The sequence below is a fragment of the Schistocerca gregaria genome, chromosome 2 (assembly GCF_023897955.1).
Source record: "Schistocerca gregaria isolate iqSchGreg1 chromosome 2, iqSchGreg1.2, whole genome shotgun sequence".
Taxonomy (NCBI): domain Eukaryota; kingdom Metazoa; phylum Arthropoda; class Insecta; order Orthoptera; family Acrididae; genus Schistocerca; species Schistocerca gregaria.
The window spans coordinates 718,027,248-718,046,459 of NC_064921.1; the positions used below are offsets into that span (position 1 = coordinate 718,027,248).

The window sequence follows — 19,212 nt, forward strand, 5'->3', positions numbered from 1 at the left end:
ACTCTTGTTGGAACCATTGGCAGAAATTCTCTCTTGGAGGAAAATCTGTGGTGTTGCGGGCTTGCACACCCTGGAGATGATATGAGCACAGTACTTGCCGACGTAAAATCCGCCTCACATCGCTATGATTGGGAACACTGTCTTGGGTAGCAATGCCGGTTTCTGTGGCCGAGCGGTTCTAGGCGCTTCAGTCCGGAGCCGCGCTGCTGCTACGGTCTCTGGTTCGAATCCTGTCTCGGGCATCGATGTGTATGATATCCTTAGATTAGGTAGGTTTATGTAGTTCTAAGTCTAGGGGACTGATGACCTCAGATGTAAAGTCTCATGGTGCTCAGAGCCATTTGAACTATTTTTTTTTGTGGGTAAAATGGCTCTGAGTACTATGGGACATAACATCTGTGGTCATCAGTCCCCAAGAACTTAGAACTACTTAAACCTAACTAATCTAAAGACATCACACACATCCATGCCCGAGGCAGGATTCGAACCTGCGACCGCAGCAGTCGCGCGGTTTCGGACTGCGCTCCTAGAACCGCTAGACCACCGCGGACGGCTTTTTTGGGTAACAATCCTCCTTTTCGAAGTTCTCGGACGTTCGCGTACGAAACTCCCCGTTCTCTAAGGCTCTCATGTAATCAGCTAAATGTACGCCCGTCGGGCTGCGTGCGGAGAGGAAAAGCTTTTTCATAAAATATTGCTGCCTCAAGGGGACTCCCATACGCTTTGCCATACATGAATTACATGGCAACGTACTCTTCATTGGTGTAACCTCTGTCCATGGTGCCTTCACGTTCGTTACTGATTGTGAGGCTATTACGGCCAAGTGCACTGAGAGGAAAGGGAAGTACGAGTAGGTGTGAGAGGTGGTCTTTGTCTTTGGCAATGGCAACTCTCATTTATATTTCTAACAATGTAACAATACTTAATGCAACTGGTAGTCGTGTTCTTCTGAGAACGCGAGTTTGATCCAAATAACATCATTTTTTGATCGTAAAAATATCGTTTAATTTACTAAGCACAGAGTTACTTTCGGTCTCTGCAAACCAACACCAAGTTATAAAAGAATGACCAGAGGAATCGAACTGTTTTTATTGATTGAACAAGTTAAGAATGCCCACTGTTTCCTATATTTCCTTATACTATTGAGTCCACAGCAGGAGAGAGAAAGAAATGAACGTACGAAAATAATTTCACGAAGAGAGTTTGGCGAGAGAATAAGGATCGAACGATATTTAGCGATTGTGGGTGTACGATAGGGAACAACTAGTTGATAGGCAGCGATTATGGAAGCTCTGAAACTTTAGCCTTTGGCTGTAGCGACGTGTAGGAAGGTAGGATAGTCTGCAAAACTCACGTTTCAGTCTTTGGGAAGAAAAGCAGGGGATCTTTCCCATTATGTAGAAGGGAGGTTTGACTGGCAACTTTAAACCGGGGGATTTCTCAGCTGATGGTTGCTTGGGAGAGTGGGTGCGAGTCGAGACTGCTGCTGAAGACTTGGACGAGAGAGGACGCTTTTCTAAGATGGGTCGACCCATGCTCGTTTTAAGTGTGGGAAATGTGCTATATTTATGATTAATGGTTTCACATTAGGTGAACAACCTTCTTTTGCAGCTAGACGTAAAGTAATATTAAAATTTTGGGAGAACGAAATTTACTTAGGTAGGTAATGTGCGTTAGTAGGTGATGTAAAACTGTTGCCTTCCTTTGTGATATTAATTTGCAGTTTTGGAGTTTTATAACAATTGTACGGTGAATAATTTAATCTAATTTGTTTGAGAAAGCAAGTTCATTAGGAAAAATGAAATATGTAAGTGCGTGTGGCTATTTATTTAGTTTTATACCAGGCACTCACCACGTGGGGCTGATCAAGAATTTTATGCACGAGTGCTAGCGACCTATAGCATGTAAGTAGGAAATGTGCTATTACATGAAATATACGTCTGAAATTAAGTACTGTTATAAATTTTCAATTTCCTTACATATCTGCAATCTTGAAAGATTTAGTAATGTGGATCCTTTGTTAAGGACACGTGGTATCTAGTGTGAAAGCGTGTGTCACATTTTAGCAAACCAGGTGAAGACAATGCTTGCTTATTCACGTGTATTGGAATGTAGAATCACGTGAGGACGTTTTCTGAATAATTAAAATTGCAGAGCGGGGAAAGAGATTAGAAAACTGATAACGTAGCCATGAATTTTGGCTGCAACAAAGTAAGCAGTTCATCTTGAGTGTCTGTATTTTGTATGTGTAATTTTGGAAGCGTTTTCATATTTCAATGGGTGAATTTGTGTCGGGAGTAGGCAGCAGTAGAATAATGGCTATCATAGTGAATGATCAAATAGGCGCGGAAGTTACATGTGGTAATTTTGGTTCTCGGTGAAATAATTTTGGGTAGAGGTAGTTACTGTATGGTGAATATCGGAACTGGTAACAGTTCGAAACTTACGTTTCTGTTGTGCAAATGTTGGTGCAGTAATTGTGTGTGCATGTTGAATAATTGATACAGTTGTTGAATATCCTTTTCTTCCGATCCAAAAGCGGGGTCTTGTGGTGATAAGGGATACCATTCGGTAGGAGTCCATATTTTTAATAAAAAGTCAAATGCGTTAAATTTTACATTGTTAATAAGAAATTCAGATGCGTTTATATTACATGGTGGAATATGATGCAATTTCATGCTGTGTAAAGATCAGCCGCTTTAATATTTGTTTAAAGAAGTGAATTTTTTTGTTCTTAGAATTACCTGAAATTCTTAATGAATAAACCAATTTGTTCTATAAAAATTCAAATTTGAGTCGGAACATTCTTTCTATAAGAATAGACAAAACTTTCATTATTTTGTTTTAATGTCAGTTGAAAAACAAATTTTATTTAATAATTTTGCTAAATGTTTGAATGTCAATAATTGGACCAAGCAGAATTGACATAGCTTTCAAGTTAGGGCATTTGTACACAGGTCCCGCAAATAAATCCGTTGCGCTTAGTGTTAAACTGAAGCAGTAGTGGGTATCTTGCACGTGCACAAGCGTAAACAGACAGGCAGTCGATTCCAAGCCTTGAGATACCAACGTAAATACCGCGGTATCCAGCGACGTTTACAGTTGGTTCCCAACTCCAATTAACGCGATACTTCGGTAACTGTTTGATTCGTGGATCCATGTTTATTGGAGCTTTTTAAGCTACCTTTGGCCTGTACTTTCCACGTGTGAATTCATGACCACCACTTCTGAAACACCCTGTATACTGATACACAACAATAACAGAGACATCATACCCACAATATCTAGCTCATTATTGTTTTGCAGAATTACAACACTGAGTTTTCATGACAAAAACCTCTTGTCAGTATAGTGATCTCAAGCTTAAACAGCAACTGCAACACAACAGAGGTATCGCAACACCCATCCTGACACTATCGTAGGTGCCCTCGGCCAGACCCAGTTCAGCTGATGCAGGAGAAAAGTAAAAGCTCTCGGCTCGCGTCAAGCCTTTCTGAAATGATTTGTATTTGACGGATTATTCCATTAGTTGTTCACTGTGTCATCTATGATCTGCAAAAGTTCACTATATAAGATTAAGCCCGGTGCCATATGGTCGGCAGCTGTGAGGCCAGGTATTGTAGACGTCAACCGAAGGGAAAGGTAAAGACCGAACTGTTAGCCAAGCTAGATAGCCGTGCGGTCTACGGCGTCTTATCACGGTCCACGCGGCTCACCCCATTGGAGGTTTGAGTCCTCCCTCGGCCATATGTGTGTGTGTGTGTGTGTGTTTTAATTTAAGTTAGATTACGTAGTGTGTAAGGGCAACGGCCTTGCCGCAGTGGATACACCGGTTCCCGTGAGATCACCGAAATTAAGCACTGTTGGGCGTGGCCGGCACTTGGATGGGTGACCATCCCGCCGCTATGTACTGTTGCCATTTTTCAGGGTGCGCTCAGCCTCGTGATGCCAACTGAAGAGCTACTCGACCGCATAGTAGCGGCTTCAGTCAAGAATATCAACATAATGGCCGGGAGAGCGGTGTGCTGACCCCACGCCCCTCCTATCCGCGTCCTCTTCTGAGGGTGACACGGCGGTCGGATGATCCCGGTAGACCACTCATGGCCTGAAGACTGAGTGAAGTAGTGTGTAAGCTTAGGGACCGATGACCTCTGCAGTTTGGACCCATAAGACCTTACCACAAATTTCCAAATTTACCGAACTGTTAATTGCAGAGTACGCTGATGCACCAGACGGGCGGGAATGTCTGCAGGTAAGGGAAGAAAGGACGTCCAGATATTCTCCATAATGGAACGTCGACTGCCTTGCTAAGAGGAGCATCACGGAAGGAAATTTGTGCCCAACATCAGTCCCTCATATGGATTTGAACTGAATGATAAAGAAAGCTGGTTATCACGATTGGAACCGTGAATGGAATGTATCCCAGCACAACAATGGTGACAACCTGGGGGCCATATAACGGTAAGTCTTTTCTCGGATATGGTTCACCTGGGTGAAGCTTAGTAGACTTCATGTGACTTCTCTCATCTGCATGACACTTGGACACAGTTGTTAACCCACTCACCTGCTCCAGATGAAAATCATCGCTTCTGGACACTGTGATCAGGAAACAATGGTGGTGGCAAGTGTGAATCACGTCATACTGGCGAGAGTAGGGGGACAAGGGGGGTGTCACCCCAAGTACCGTTATTTAGGATGGCCTACTTCGATTCTGCTAAGTAATTAATAGGTTTCTGGAACCTGTCTCTTGGTTGAAAATGGAATTCTGTAGCCATTTCCTGTAATTGATATTTTAGCTTACTCCTAGTTGTAGGCCATACAAGGCTATTTGAATAAATAAATAAACGCAACAGCTGCCAGGACGACATTTGTTGATCTCCTGTTGGTTCCCAATTAGTTTCCTGACTATAAAGTGACATCCTTAGGTGGCAAACAACTGATCAAAATAAGATGTTCCAAATGGTTTAAATGACACTAAGCACTGTCGGACTTAACATCTGAGGTCGTCAGTCCCCTAGACGTAGAACTACTTAAACCTATCTAACCTAAGGACATTACACACATCCATGCCCGAGGCAGGATTCGAACCTGCGACAGCAGTCGCAGCGCGGTTCCGGACTGAAGGGCCTAGAACCGCTCGGCCACAACGGTGGGCTAAATAAGATGTAAAAAACCTCTTGTTAACCTACGCTGGCTAAACTATATGACAAAATTTTAATTCGATTACAAATAACAAAAGAAAGATCCCGGACCTTTTCAGACGTGGAAGCCGCCTCTCAACAAAACATAGATGTCTCCTATATTCATGATGATCGTAGCATGAAACAATGAACTACATGCGAGATGAAACTTAGAAGAAACAGGAATGCTCAGAAATCAATCCAGTTGTAAAACAAGCCGGATAATGCATAATGATACCCAAGGGAAACTGAGAACACATTCTAAGAAACCCCAGAAGTAAATAGTGCTTACAGCATGAGAACTGCATGTGTTCTCACAGCTGATAATATAAGTATTTCTTACTAGAGTATCTTACGATAGATTCTCAGATTCCCTTCGGTATCATTATGTATCTGTGGGATTCTTTTACAACTGGACTGGATTCTGAGCATCGCTGTTTCCTCTAGGTTACATCTTGCATGTAATTCACTGTCAAGCTTTTTGACGGTTTAATTTTTACGCTGTGATCAGCCTGATCATAGGGGAAATCTATGTTTTCTAGAGGAACGGCTTCCATATCTTAAACATTCTGTGCTCTTCCTTTTGTTATTTATAATGTAATTAAAATTTTATCATATAGTTTAGCCAAAGTAAGTTAACAAAATGTTTTTGCCTTCTTTAAGTCACTTATTTGGTACCTGAGGATGTGACTTCACAGTCAGAAACTGATTGTCAACCAATAGGAGATCAATAAATCTTCTCAAGGCAGCTGCTGCAGTTATGCATTTATTCAAATGGATTTCTGCAGCTATGGCTGCCACACTTACCACGTAGTCAGTGATTGTAAGAACTACCGAAAGCTACAAGACAACAGGTCTGGACAGTGGCTCCATCTGAACGACCATCTAGTGTCCTAGTGTGGAATCAACTTGCCTATTAGCATTCGGGAAAATGGCTAGTCTATCGCGTACGCACTGAAGCTACTTATCTTCGAGCAGTTCTGTTTTGCTTTTGTATTGCGTCACGTTGTCGTTACTCACTGCAGCACGTCCGCAGGCCGCGACATGCGGACCCCCACGTAGAGAGCGGCGATGGGCAGCGGCAGTCCCCAGCCCACGAGCAGGAACCAGCGCATCGCCGACTCGTCCTTGACAAAGACGACGACCAGCGCCAGGTGCAGGTGGAGGCCCTCGCAGAACATCCACAGGTAGTTGGCCAGCATCAGGTACTGCAGCGCCACGTGCAGCGTCTGGCACGCCACCTGTCAACCGCGTAACCAGGTTCCTCAGTCAGTTCGTGGTGACTGTGAAGCCCAGCGCCAGGTACAGAGGGGGGACTTGTCTGGGGTAGCTGAGCAGGGCCAGCCAGGCCACTTCTTTGACTCCGCACCACATTGTCGATGACTAACCGAGATTAGACTATACAGGGTGGTCCACTGAAATAAGCTACAAAGAACGAAACTTGTCTAGCAGATTGAAACTGTGTGCCAGACCGAGACTCGAACTCGGGACCTTTGCCTTTCGCGGGCAAGTGCTCTACCGACTGAGCTACCCAAGCACGACTCACGCTCCAGCTTCAATTCCGCCAGTAGAGCACTTTCCCACGAAAGGAGTCTCGGTCCGGCACACAGTTTTAATCTGCCAGGAAGTTTCATATCAGCGCACACTCCGCTGTAGAGTGAAAATTTCATTCTAGAAACTTGTCTAGCATGAAGGGGGAAACCAGATGGCGCTATGGTTGGCCTTCTAGATGACGCTGCCATAGGTTAATCGGATATCAAGTGCGTTTTTTAAAGTGTGTAAAGAAATATGAATGTTTTAGCTGGACCACGTTTTTCGCTTCTTGATAGATGGCGCTGTAATAGTCACAAACATAGGGCTCACAATTTTAGATGAACAGTTCATAACAGGTAGGTTTTTTAAATTAAAATGCAAATCGTAGGTACGTTTGAACATTTTATTTCGGTTGTTCCAATGTGATACATGTACCTTTGTGAACTTATCATTTCCGAGAACGCATGCTGTTACAGCGTGATTACCTGTAAATCCCACATTAATGCAATAAATGCTCAAAATGATGTTCGTCAACCTCAGTGCATTTGGCAATACGTGTAACGATATTCCTCTCAGCAGCGAGTAGTTCGATTTCCGTAATGTTTGCACATGCATTGACAATGCGCTGACCCATGTTGTCAGGAGTTGTCGGTGGACCACGATAGCAAATATCCTTCAACTTTCCCCATAGAAAGAAATCCGGGGCCATGGTATGGTATGGTGCTTCGACGACCAGTCCACCTGTCATGGAATATGCTATTCAATACCGCTTCAAACGGAAGTTAGCTATGTGCCAGACATCCATCATGTAGGAAGTACATCGCCATTGTGTCATGCAGTGAAACATCTTGTAGTAACATCGGTAGAACATTACGTAGGAAATCAGCATACATTGCACCATTTAGATTTCCATCGATAAAATGGGGGACAACTGTTCGCTGAGGTTCCACTTGTCGCAGCCATCGTGGATTTTCCGTTGCACAATAGTGCATATTTTACCGGTTTACATTACCGCTGTTGGTGAATGACGCTTCGTTGCTAAATAGAAGGTGTGCAAAAAATCTGTCATCGTCCCGTAATTTCTTTTGTATCCAGTAGAAGAACTGTACACGACGTTCAAAGTCGTCGCCATGCAATTCCTGGTGCATAGAAATATGGTACGGGTGCAATTGATGTTGATGTAGCATTCTCAATACCGACGCTTTTGAAATTCCCGATTATCGCGCAATTTATCTGTTACTGATGTGTGTATTAGCCGCGACAGCAGCTAAAACACCTACTTGAGCATCATCATTTGTTGCAGGTCGTGGCTGACGTTTCACATGTGGATGAACACTTCCTGTTTCCTTAAATAACGTAACCATCCGGCGAACGGTCCGGACACTTGGATGATGTCGTCCAGGAAACCGAGCAGCATACATAGCACACGCCCATTGGGCATTTTGATCACAATAGCAATACATCAACACGATATCGACCTTTTCCGCAATTGATAAACGGTAAATTTCAACACTGGCCGTGTAACACGAAACAAATACCGTTCGCACTGGCGTAATGTTGCGTGATACCACGTACTTATAAGTTTGCGACTATTTCAGCGCCATCTATCATAAAACGATAAAAATTGGTCAAACTAAAAAACTCATTTCTTTACGTACTATTGGGATATTAATAAAAAATGGGAGTTCCTATTTTAAAAACGCAGTTGATTTCCGTTTGACCTATGGTAGCGCAATCTAGCGGGCCAACCATAGCGCCATCTGGTTTCCCCCTTCAAGCTAGACCAGTTTCATTCTTTGTAGTTTTTTCGTTTGATGCTTATTTCGTCAGATATTTGGCCCAGTCACTATCAATGGACCACCTTGTATAAAGTGTCTCCGCTAATATATGATTGGCTAATAATTTTTTGAGTAACATAAGAAGCAATTAAAAAGTTTCTGTTTGAAGGCTGTACACCAATTAGGCAAAATCGCCATGAGCATTGAGACAATCATGCCACTGTCTCACCAAGTTGAAGACACCCATGTGGTAAAACACTGTGTCCTGCTGAATGCAGAAGTCTGTAACTGCCTGCTGAATATCCTCGACTGACAGGAATCGCCGACTCTTGAAGGCCTGGTTTAAGGGACGAAAGACGTCAAAATTGCTTAAGGAGAGACCAGGATCAGAGGGTGGTAATAGACAGTCTGAAAACTTGTAACAGTATTACAGGGTCGAAAGAGCACGAGTCACTTTCTCATTAATCTCCATATTCAAAGGTACAATTTAATGTTGATTTTTCACCCAAGACATGATGTCGGTGAGGCAACAGGCAGTTATCAGCATGAGCAGGCACTGAATGAGCGTGTAAATCGTTGATGCACGCATGATCTTTATAGTGGCTCTCCTTCAAACAGAATTTTTCCAATGTTGAGAACAAGCTGGAAGTTTAGTTCAAATGGCTCTGAGCACTATGCGACTTAAGTTCTAAGGTCATCAGTCGTCTAGAACTTAGAATTAATTAAACATAACTAACCTAAGGACACCACACATATCCATGCCCGAGGCAGGATTCGAACCTGCGACCGTAGCGGTCGCTCAATTTCAGACTGTAACGCCTAGAACCGTACGGCCACTCCGGCCGGCGGGAAGTTTAGCCATGTAACAGTGTAAGACTGGATGTCGTGAATATAATGACTTTTGAAGACTATTAAGGTAAATCCATTGTTTGTTCTCTATCAAATTCTTTCATTTGTTAACTATGCCTATCTGTAGTTAGTGCCTTCAGTAGTAAGAATTTTTCATTTAGCTGACAGTATTGGCGCTCGCTGTATTGCAGTAGTTCGAGTAACGAAGATTTTTGTGAGATAAGTGATTCATGAGAGGCATAACTTATTGTTAGTCAGGGCCATTCTTTTGTAGAGATTATTGAAAGTCAGATTGCGTTGCACTAAAAGATATTGTTTGTCAGTTTAGTGATGATCAGAATATGTAAACAGAGAAATGTCTGAGTACATTTAGTTTTGCTCAGCTGTTTGAACATCAAATAACGTAAGAGCTTTATGAGCACAGTCATATATAAGTTTTCTAAGGGGACGTTACAACAGTGAACCTTATAGTGAACGTATGGGGCTTGAAAGTTGTGTGCAGCTATTAGGGAGAGGAACATCTCGAAGCATCTCCCGGGGACAGAATGCTGGGACCAAGAATTTCTCGCACCTGTGTGCAGACAATGTGTTTCGTCGAAAAGACGGGAAAACGTCCTACCTAGACCTTCCTGTTAGGTGGCTCTTGCCACAGCAGGGGCCGGGCACACTAGTGAAATGTAAGTCAGCTGGCCAATGACCTTTGTGAACAGGCATGGCGGACATAAAAATTCGGGGGTTTCCATGTTCAAAAATGGTTCAGATGGCTCTGAGCACTATGAGACTCAACATCTTAGGTCATAAGTCCCCCAGAACTTAGAACTACTTAAATCTAACTAACCTAAGAACGTCACACACACCCTTTCCATGTTCTCTGTGGATCGGACGCTATCGACGGAGCTGTCATGTGGTGTCTTCCTTCGGCCTATGGAGTTTTTTTTTTTTTTGGATAGCCTCAGGACTTAAAACCATTTTAGAACGAATGCAACAACAATCGCAGCTCAGAAATGATCTATGTTGCGACACAGAAGCACTTCTCTTAGTTTGGGTGGGGACCCTGGTCGGACATGCGGCAATGTTTGGCCCATACAGATAATAATCTCAATGATAAATGTCTTGTTCACTTTAAAACTGTACAGAAACTCAAAACACACTGCCTGAAGTGGCTGTGGGAAAAACAAATTGGGAGCACAATATCTCTTCCTCTCTGCACGGGGATATGAGAGTCAGGGATTGGCTGCGGCTCCTGAAAAGAAAGGAATATTTTAAACTTTAAGTAGAACTGGCCAATGAGCAGTGCTGACAGAGGGAGCTCAATGTGTCTTGTGATTGGCACGAAACCCTCGTGGGAGCAGTTGTGGGAGTGCTTTTGTGGAGTTTACCAAGGTTTGTATGAAAAGTGAGGAGAGAGGAAATTTGGTCCTCCAATTCGGACTCCAGTCTGCAGTGGATTCTCCAATTCAGACACTGATCTGGAGCGAACCTGGTCTTGACGTATGTTATGAGAGCTTGGGGCACTAGTTCTGAGCATAACATCGCACTGGCACTGGTCTTGACTGGGGGGCCTGTGGTGAGGACTTAACTGTACAGTTTAGATCTCAGTCTTCTCAAACAACTCACTGTGCTGAGGGAAATGTTATTCGTCACAGGGAGTGTTAACTGCTTGTTGCGTATTTTTGCTGCCATCAGTTCAGTTTGTCATCACAATTCACAAGTAATTTTTGCTCCTATTTTATAATCAATAAACCTGTGCCATAACTTCTATAAAAGATCAATTCAGTGTTGATATATCAATCACCCATCAACAATTTACTGAAATTATGACAGACCCACCATTTCATTAATATTACTTCAGCATTGAAGTTCATTTTGATTCTGATAAATGTGATAACCATAACCGCTAACGCAGGGTGTCAACAACAAACACAAAGGACAAAATCAGTTCAGCAGATGGACGGGGCAGGTAGGCAAGTGGAAGGTTTACTAGTCGATGTGATTGCTGTCAGGGCGGTAACTCACAGTCGCCTGTCATCTTCCAAAACGTACCGCAAGTCCTGTGTCGTCTTGCAGGGTAGGCTGTGCTGAGAAATCATTGTTGTGAAGAAAATGCAATATGTTGCGATGTTGCAGACTTCATTAGCATTGAAGGCAGCCAATCAGGCTATTGTACGTGAAAATTCAAGTATCTCACCAGATACAATTAGTGCCCGTTTTCCTCACAGTGCACGAGGCTGCTCAGCCTTCGGATAAGGTTCGATCGTTAGAACTGCCACAAATCCAATTTTTATACCGTACGATATCGAATTTTTGTATCACTCTCTCTTTCAGTGTCATGAAACGAAACGAAGAACACGTTTGGTGGCACCGTCTCTGGTGGGCGCTTGAATTTGCGTGCGCAACGGCCTGACTGGCTAACCTGAGCGCTAATTAACTCGGAAATCCGGTAACGTATCGAATTTATTTTGTTAACAGTTATATCTAAGCGCAACGTACCTTGCAACATCCTTATAAGCTTTCCAGGCCGTTTCTGGCTACTCTGTAAATGCCAGGTGCTCGAGTGCCTCCCACTTGGCATGACTTAAGGCTGGTCGCCAAGAATGGCCAGCATCTTGTGTTGAATTGCGACCAATACGGAACCTGGCGCACCACTCCACAACGGTGACTGTCTACGGAAATGTGGCGCCACACACATTTTTCAATCTCCAGTGGATACCTATCGGTGTTTGTCCTTAGCAGCCATGGAAAGAATAACAGCACCTTCGTCCTGTTCGGACGCATTTAGTAATGACGTAGCCATAGTTCCGTTTCCTTATTTACCCCATGCACATCAGAAAAACCCAATGCGACACTAATGCCCTTGCCTTCATATTTCTGCTTATATAACCGCATCGCAGTCGCACTACCTTGCGTATATGCTGCAGCAAGGGCCTCAAATACAAATTTTTGATCGCTCTTAATGGAACTCAGTACTGGACGCATGTTTTAAACGAAGGTAATATGAATCTCGCCAAAGGAAGGGTAACAGAATCTATAATATTTTCAATGTATGCAAACAATTTGCTAGATAGGACCAGCAGCACTATAAGCTTGTTCGTTAACAACGCTACTGTCTGTACCCATAGGAATGCGTCATAGTTGGAGGATCGTAAAGGAATGCAGAAACGCTTGTACAAAAGTTCTAACTGGCATAGCGATTGGCAGCTCTCTTTAAATGCAGATAAATATAGCACACTACCTACATGAAAACCCAGTTCTCAGCAAAGAAGGGAAAGCAGGAAGGTGGAAGGAGTATATAGAAGGTCTATACAAGGACGATGTACTTGAGGACAATATTATAGAAATGGCAGAGGATGTAGATGAAGATGAAATGGGACATACGATACTGCGTGAAGAGTTTGACAGAGCACTGAAAGACCAGAGTCGAAGCAAGACCCCGGGAGTCGACAACATTCCATTAGAAATACTGACAGCCTTGGGAGATCCAATCCTGACAAAACTCTACCATCTGGTGAGGAAGATGTATGAGACAGGCGAAATACCCTAAGACTTCAAGAGGATGTGAAGACTACCGAACTATCAGTTTAATATGTCACAGCCGCAAAATACTGACGCGAATTCATTACAGTCGAATGGAAAATTGGTAGATGCCGACCTCGGGGAAGATCAGTTTGGATTCCGTAGAAATGTTGGAACACCTGAGGCGATACTGACCTTACGACTTATCTTAGAAGAAAGATTAAGGAAAGGCAAACCTACGTTTCTAGCATTTGTAGACTTAGAGAAAGCTTTTGACAATGTTGACTGGAATACTCCCTTTCAAATTCTAAAGGTGGCAGGGGTAAAATACAGGGAGCGAAAGGCTGTTTACAATTTGTACAGAAACCAGATTGCAGTCATAAGAGTCGAGGGGCATGAAAGGGGAGCAGTGGTTGGGAAGGGAGTGAGGCAGGGTTGCAGCTTCTCCCCAATGTTATTCAATCTGTATATTGAGCAAGCAGGAAAGGAAACACAAGAAAAGTTCGGAGTAGGTATTAAAATCCATGGAGAAGAAATAAAAACTTTGAGGTTCGCCGATGACATTGTAAGTCCTTCAGAGGCAGCAAAGGACTTGGAAGAGCAGTTGAACGGAATAGACAGTGTCTTGAAAGGAGGGTCTAAGATGAACATCAACAAACGCAAAACGAGGATAATGGAATGTGGTCGAATGAAGTCGGGCGATGCTGAGGAAATTAGATTAGGAAATGAGACACTTAAAGTAGTAAAGGAGTTTTACTATTTGGGGAGCAAAATAACTGATTTTGGTCGAAGCAAAGATGTAGACTGGCAATGGCAAGGAAAGCGTTTCTGAAGAAGAGAAATTTGTTAACATCGAGTATAGATTTAAGTGTCAGGAAGTCGTTTCTGAAAGTATTTGTATGGAGTGTAGCCATGTATGGAACTGAAACATGGACGATAAATAGTTTGGACAAGATGAGAATAGAAGCCTTAGAAATGTGGTGCTACAGAATAATGCTGAAGATTAGATGGGTAGTTCACATAACTAATGAGGAGATATTGAATAGAATTGGGGAGAAGAGGAGTTTGTGTCACAACGTGACAAGAAGATGTGACCGGTTGGTAGGACATGTTCTGAGGCTTCAGGGGATCACAAATTTAGCATTGGAGGGCAGCGTGGAGGGTAAAAATCGTATAGGGAGACCAAGAGATGAATACACTAAGCAGATTCAGAAGGATGTAGGTTGCAGTAAGTACTGGGAGATGAAGAAGCTTGCACAGGACAGAGTAGCATGGAGAGCTGCATCAAACCAGTCTCGGGACTGAAGACCACAACAACAACAACAACCTATGACGGAGAGAAAAAATCCAACGATATCCGATTGGTGATGAACATTTTGACCGCTCCACAGCTAACAAGAGACGACATTAAATGAGAGGATCACGTAAAATCAATATTAGGCGAACGGAAGACTTACAGGGGGTGAACAGGGATATGGTTCAAATGGCTCCGAGCGCTGTGGAACTTAACTGCTGAGGTCATCAGTCCCCTAGAACTTAGAACTACTTAAACCTAACTAACCTAAGGACATCACACACATCCATGCCCGAGGGAGGATTCGAACCTGCGACCGTAGCAGTCGCGCGGTTCCAGACTGAAGAGCCTAGAACCACTCGGCTTCGACGGCCGGCAACAGGGATATGGAAACACCGTAATAAGGGCATACGTAAGAATAGACGTCAGTGCTAGCCATTCCCGCAGCTTACACAGTCGTATTTGTCGATGAGCGCCACCTTTGCAATGCCGTCAATACGTTGCAATTGTCAGTCGTCGTCAGAATAGTGTTCTGTGTAGTCGTGAGTGAATTATGTAGGAGCTAAGTGAAATCGAACATGGGTAAATTGATGGTGCTCGTATAGTGGATGCCTCAGTAACCAAGGTAGCAGAGGTGTGCAGTGTTTCAAGAGATTGTAGATTTACACCGCATACAGGGAAACTGGAAAACATCATTCGATAGTTCACAGCACGGACGAAAGTACGTTTTGATTGATGGTGAAAGACGATCATTAAAGAGGACAGTTACGAAAAATAGGAGGACTATAACAGCAAAAGTCACTGCAGAAGTGAATGTCGCTTTCGCAAATTCTGTCGGTACCAAAAGAACATGAAGGGAGCTGCAGACGCAGGGGACTGCAGGGCGAGCTGGAACCGCCAAAAAATTCATCAGCGATGCAAATGCCCGTAACAGGAAAACTTGTTTCTGAAGCCGTAAAACCTGGACTCTGGATCAATAGAAAAAATTCATTTGGTAGCATTTGTCTTGTTTCACACTGTTTTCGACTTCTGGCCGAATTTACGTCCCTGGACACTGGTGTGCAAAACATGAAGACGGAAGTTACTTTCGTATTGTGTCTCAATTCCAAGTAAAATATTTCCATGAAACTTGGATCATACATAGAGAGAACTGTTACAATGTAGGACAGAAGTTAAATGTACGAAATAAGCAGTGAGATGAGCGGAAATGTTGGTTTTAATCAAAAACTCTAATCACTCTATTCATGATGATCTTCTTACATGATTAAACGGGGGACAGGATTCTTAATAGGGTATGTCATCACCATGGACGGCAAGGCATGCTCTACAACGTGTTCCCATGCTGGCCACAAGGTTGGTAACGAGTTCTTGTGCCAGACGTTCCATTCCTCAGTCAGAATGGGTTATACGTACTGGATAACCGTTCATGCATGTGGATGTGCAACAGCGCAAAAATGCGTCTCCCCAACACATCTCACACGTGCTCGATGACACTGAAGCCGTGGGAACGGCCAGACCAGCTCATTCGCCGAATGTCTTCTCCTTCCAAAAGTTGTTTCATCTGCGCTGTAGTTCATTTTCATCTATAATATTGAATTCGGGGGCGAATACTCTCCCAAAAGGACGCACAGGGGAAGGAGTACTACAGTGACACATTGACCGGTGAGTGTACCCTGTTCAAAGATTTGGATATCCGTGCGCCCATACAACAAATGTTTCCCGACCCCTTAATACCTGGACTAACAAAACAGCGGCAATGTTCCTGGGTACATTACTGTTCCCATTTCTCGCTAAATGAGCTTACATCCGACATTGTCCACTCTGTTACTACCACAAATTTTCGTTGTCTCAGTCACATATCTTTAATCTTACGGCTAGTTGACTGGAAGATACAAATTTAAGTAACGTACTTCAAGTGAATCTAATTTGTGACCAATGACGGTTACCGAAAAAGGTTACACCTCTATGAGGACTGACAATGAAGTCATGAAATTAATGTTGGCAACAATGAAACATGTTAACAGTTTTAGTTCGCTGTAATTCCGTTGTCAGATCACTAGAGAGATATCAGTGTTTCCGCAAGCTATCACAACTCACCAACCTGTGATATATTCTACTGCGCTGCACTGATCCAAACACTCACATTTTGATATACGTGCTATCGGACAAAATCGGAAGTCCACTTGTAATCACAGCGTCGCATGTCCAGTTCGCGACATATTTTGTAACGGACAGACAATGGAGGATATATATTTTCTGCTTCACTGTTTAAAATGGTTGCATACTGTATGGTAGCTGACGGAGTAATTGGTATTTGACGTATCCGTATTGGGTAAAAGTCGTGAACTTTGATAATAATTCTCAGCGCATCTAGCATCAAGCTTCGTCCAGTATATAGCGCCAAAAGACACGCTGTAACTTGATAGTTTGATAGCAGTTCGTCTAAGCTTCAAGTTTCAATGAGCCTGCGAATGCAACCGACGCCTTATGGATAGACTTCATGTCGTTTATAGACTGGCCAGCCAAAACACTAAGACCACTGCACACCTCGACGATGGTTATCGCCTGATGGCCACATAACACGGCAACAAAAGTATGTACGCGGGGCAGACACGAACGGTGGGTCACCCTAGCCAAGATAAGGGATGCAAATGGAAAATTCATCGAGATAAGTGACTTTGACCAAGGGCAAGTTATTATTTCGCTGAGCCTGTGAACGAGTATCTCGAAAATGGTGAAGGACAGTGAAATAGCACTAGACGTTAAATGGATGGACGTTCACGACTCTTCACAGGGGGCGGGTACCCTGTACAGTAGGATAGATCTCGAGCTGTGGCGCCTCTGCTGAAAGATCACAATCCTGTTGCACTCCCAAGTGTGTCGGAGCACACCGTTCATCTTACATGGATGAGCATGAAGCTACGCAGCAGACCACCCTTGCATGCTCACATGTTGAACCAACGATATTGTCAGTTACGGTTGCAGTTGCCTCGGGACCATCGGGATTTGACGGTTGAGCAACGGAAACGGATCGTTTCTTCGGGTGTACCACATTTTTGCTACACTAGGTCGATGGTCTTCTCTACAAACGCCATCATCGAGCTGAATGGCGGCTCGAAACGTGCAGCGCGTCCCGGATGCAGGCTGGTGGGAGCAGTTTGTGCTATGGGAGACATTCTCCTGTGCTTGTATGGGACCTGTGATAGTACTCGAAGACACGCTGACAGCTGCAAACCACCAGCATCCCTTCATGCTTGATGTCTTCCCCGAGGGCGGCGTCACCTTACAGCAAAATAATTGTCCGTCTCTCGGAGCCAGAATCGTGCTACAATGGGTTGAGAAGCGTTTTAGTGAACTCATGATGATGTCTCTCCGACCGAATTCGCCTGATTTAAATCTTGTGGAACCCAGCTGTGTCGCTATCGGGTACCATCATCTCGTACGCAAACCAGCGGTCCGTTATTTATGCGAAGTACATGACCTATGCGTTGACATCTAATGTCACATTTCTCCAAAAACCTACCAACAAACTGTCGGATCCCTGACATGGAGCATCACTGATGTATTTCGTTCCAAAGAAAGACAGACAAGCTGTTAAGGAGGCGATCATAATGTTTTAGCTCGTTAGTGTTGGTAACTGGTACCACACTGTATACATTGTGTCCTAGCATATGACAGTTTTGGCAGATAATAACGATAATAGTAACAAAAAATTAAGATCATTCATGCTTAAAAACTCCTTTCTGACAGAAAGAAATGTATGTTGTTTACTGATACCTTTCCCCCGCCAGGATTAGGACAGTAAGGCCTTTCGTACATTTAACCAGAAATTGCTGATATATCATCATTACATTCATTATGAGACAGGTGATACGAGATGTTCATATTTGGTTTAGGATTATAAACTTCTAGAATTAGTCGTGGTAGCAATAGTATAAGGGGATGAGAAATGAAAACAATACACATGGAAAAAAGTTAGAAAACTGTTTATTATTCTAGAATTTACCACCATAACTGCTTATAAATTTATCCCACTGTTAGACCAGTCGGTAAATGCCTTCATGGTAAAATGTTTGCGGTTGCAAAATACGGAACAACGGTTGTACTCAGCCGTGTACGTCTTCGTTTGAAGCAAATCGACGGGCACGTGGATGGGCCCACATGTTGCCAAGGTTGTTTCGACTATGCTGTAGAAGTTTCTCGGGGAAGTTTGTAACACTCCCTCCACACAGTCCCGATTTCCCGTCATGTGATTTCCATATTTTCAGAGCCCTGAAGAAAGACATTAGTGGCACAATCATGGTGCCGTAGGCAACAGGGAACATTTTTCCATGAAGGCATTGATCGTCTTGCCTCACACTGAGGAAAGTGAATTAACAGTTAAGGTGATTACTTTTGAAATAACAAACAATTTCCTTACTTTTTCCAACTGTTTCGTTTTCATTTGTCTCACCCTTATGTAACTGACATAGTCGTTACAGGGAAAAACACTGTGTATTTTTGTTTCTACATGATCTGAATTGTTCTTACCTTCCGATACAGGTTTCTTTTAGGTGAAATATCTTTTATGACGTCTCCGTTGCAAGAAGGTCTCATCCCTGAAGTGTGATTCTAGAAGATCAGCAAAATCTCGTCTATTTTTGCTACAATCTCTTCTTTCAGTCAAAACGTTACAACCTAACAAATTCCTTGGGATTTGGAAATACCAGGTGCCCAAACGTGGTTTCCACAAGTTAATGTTTTACATTTTGCGGAATTACGAGACATAGTAAATATCGGTCTTAAGCTTTTCTGCAGATCAATATAACTACACCGTTTAGCTACTGACGCTGAGAAGAAAAAAAACTTGGGTTTGCACGAGTTGGAAGTTGCTACGAAATTAGTTTGTGAATTTGATTGTGGTCGGCATACAACTAAGGTTTTTCATAGTTAATTATTCGTACAAGACGTACTGTAGTATTTCTTCTGATCTGGCTGTGGTATCAGCCATTTCGTACGCCTTTAATCGTCGATCATCAGATACCACATGGTGAACTTTTGCACTAATTTTATTTGTGAATGTAAT

At 43.2% G+C, this 19,212-nt stretch overlaps 1 protein-coding gene across 1 annotated transcript in view; it reads right to left on the reverse strand.

Moving 5' to 3' along the window:
* Positions 1 to 19,212, reverse strand: part of LOC126335950 (calcitonin gene-related peptide type 1 receptor-like) — a 257,752-nt gene that overhangs the window by 125,674 nt on the left and 112,866 nt on the right. The window contains exon 3 of the mRNA XM_049999426.1: positions 6,201 to 6,421. Coding sequence (XP_049855383.1) covers positions 6,201 to 6,421 — 221 coding nt within the window. The remainder of the gene's footprint in view (positions 1 to 6,200; positions 6,422 to 19,212) is intronic.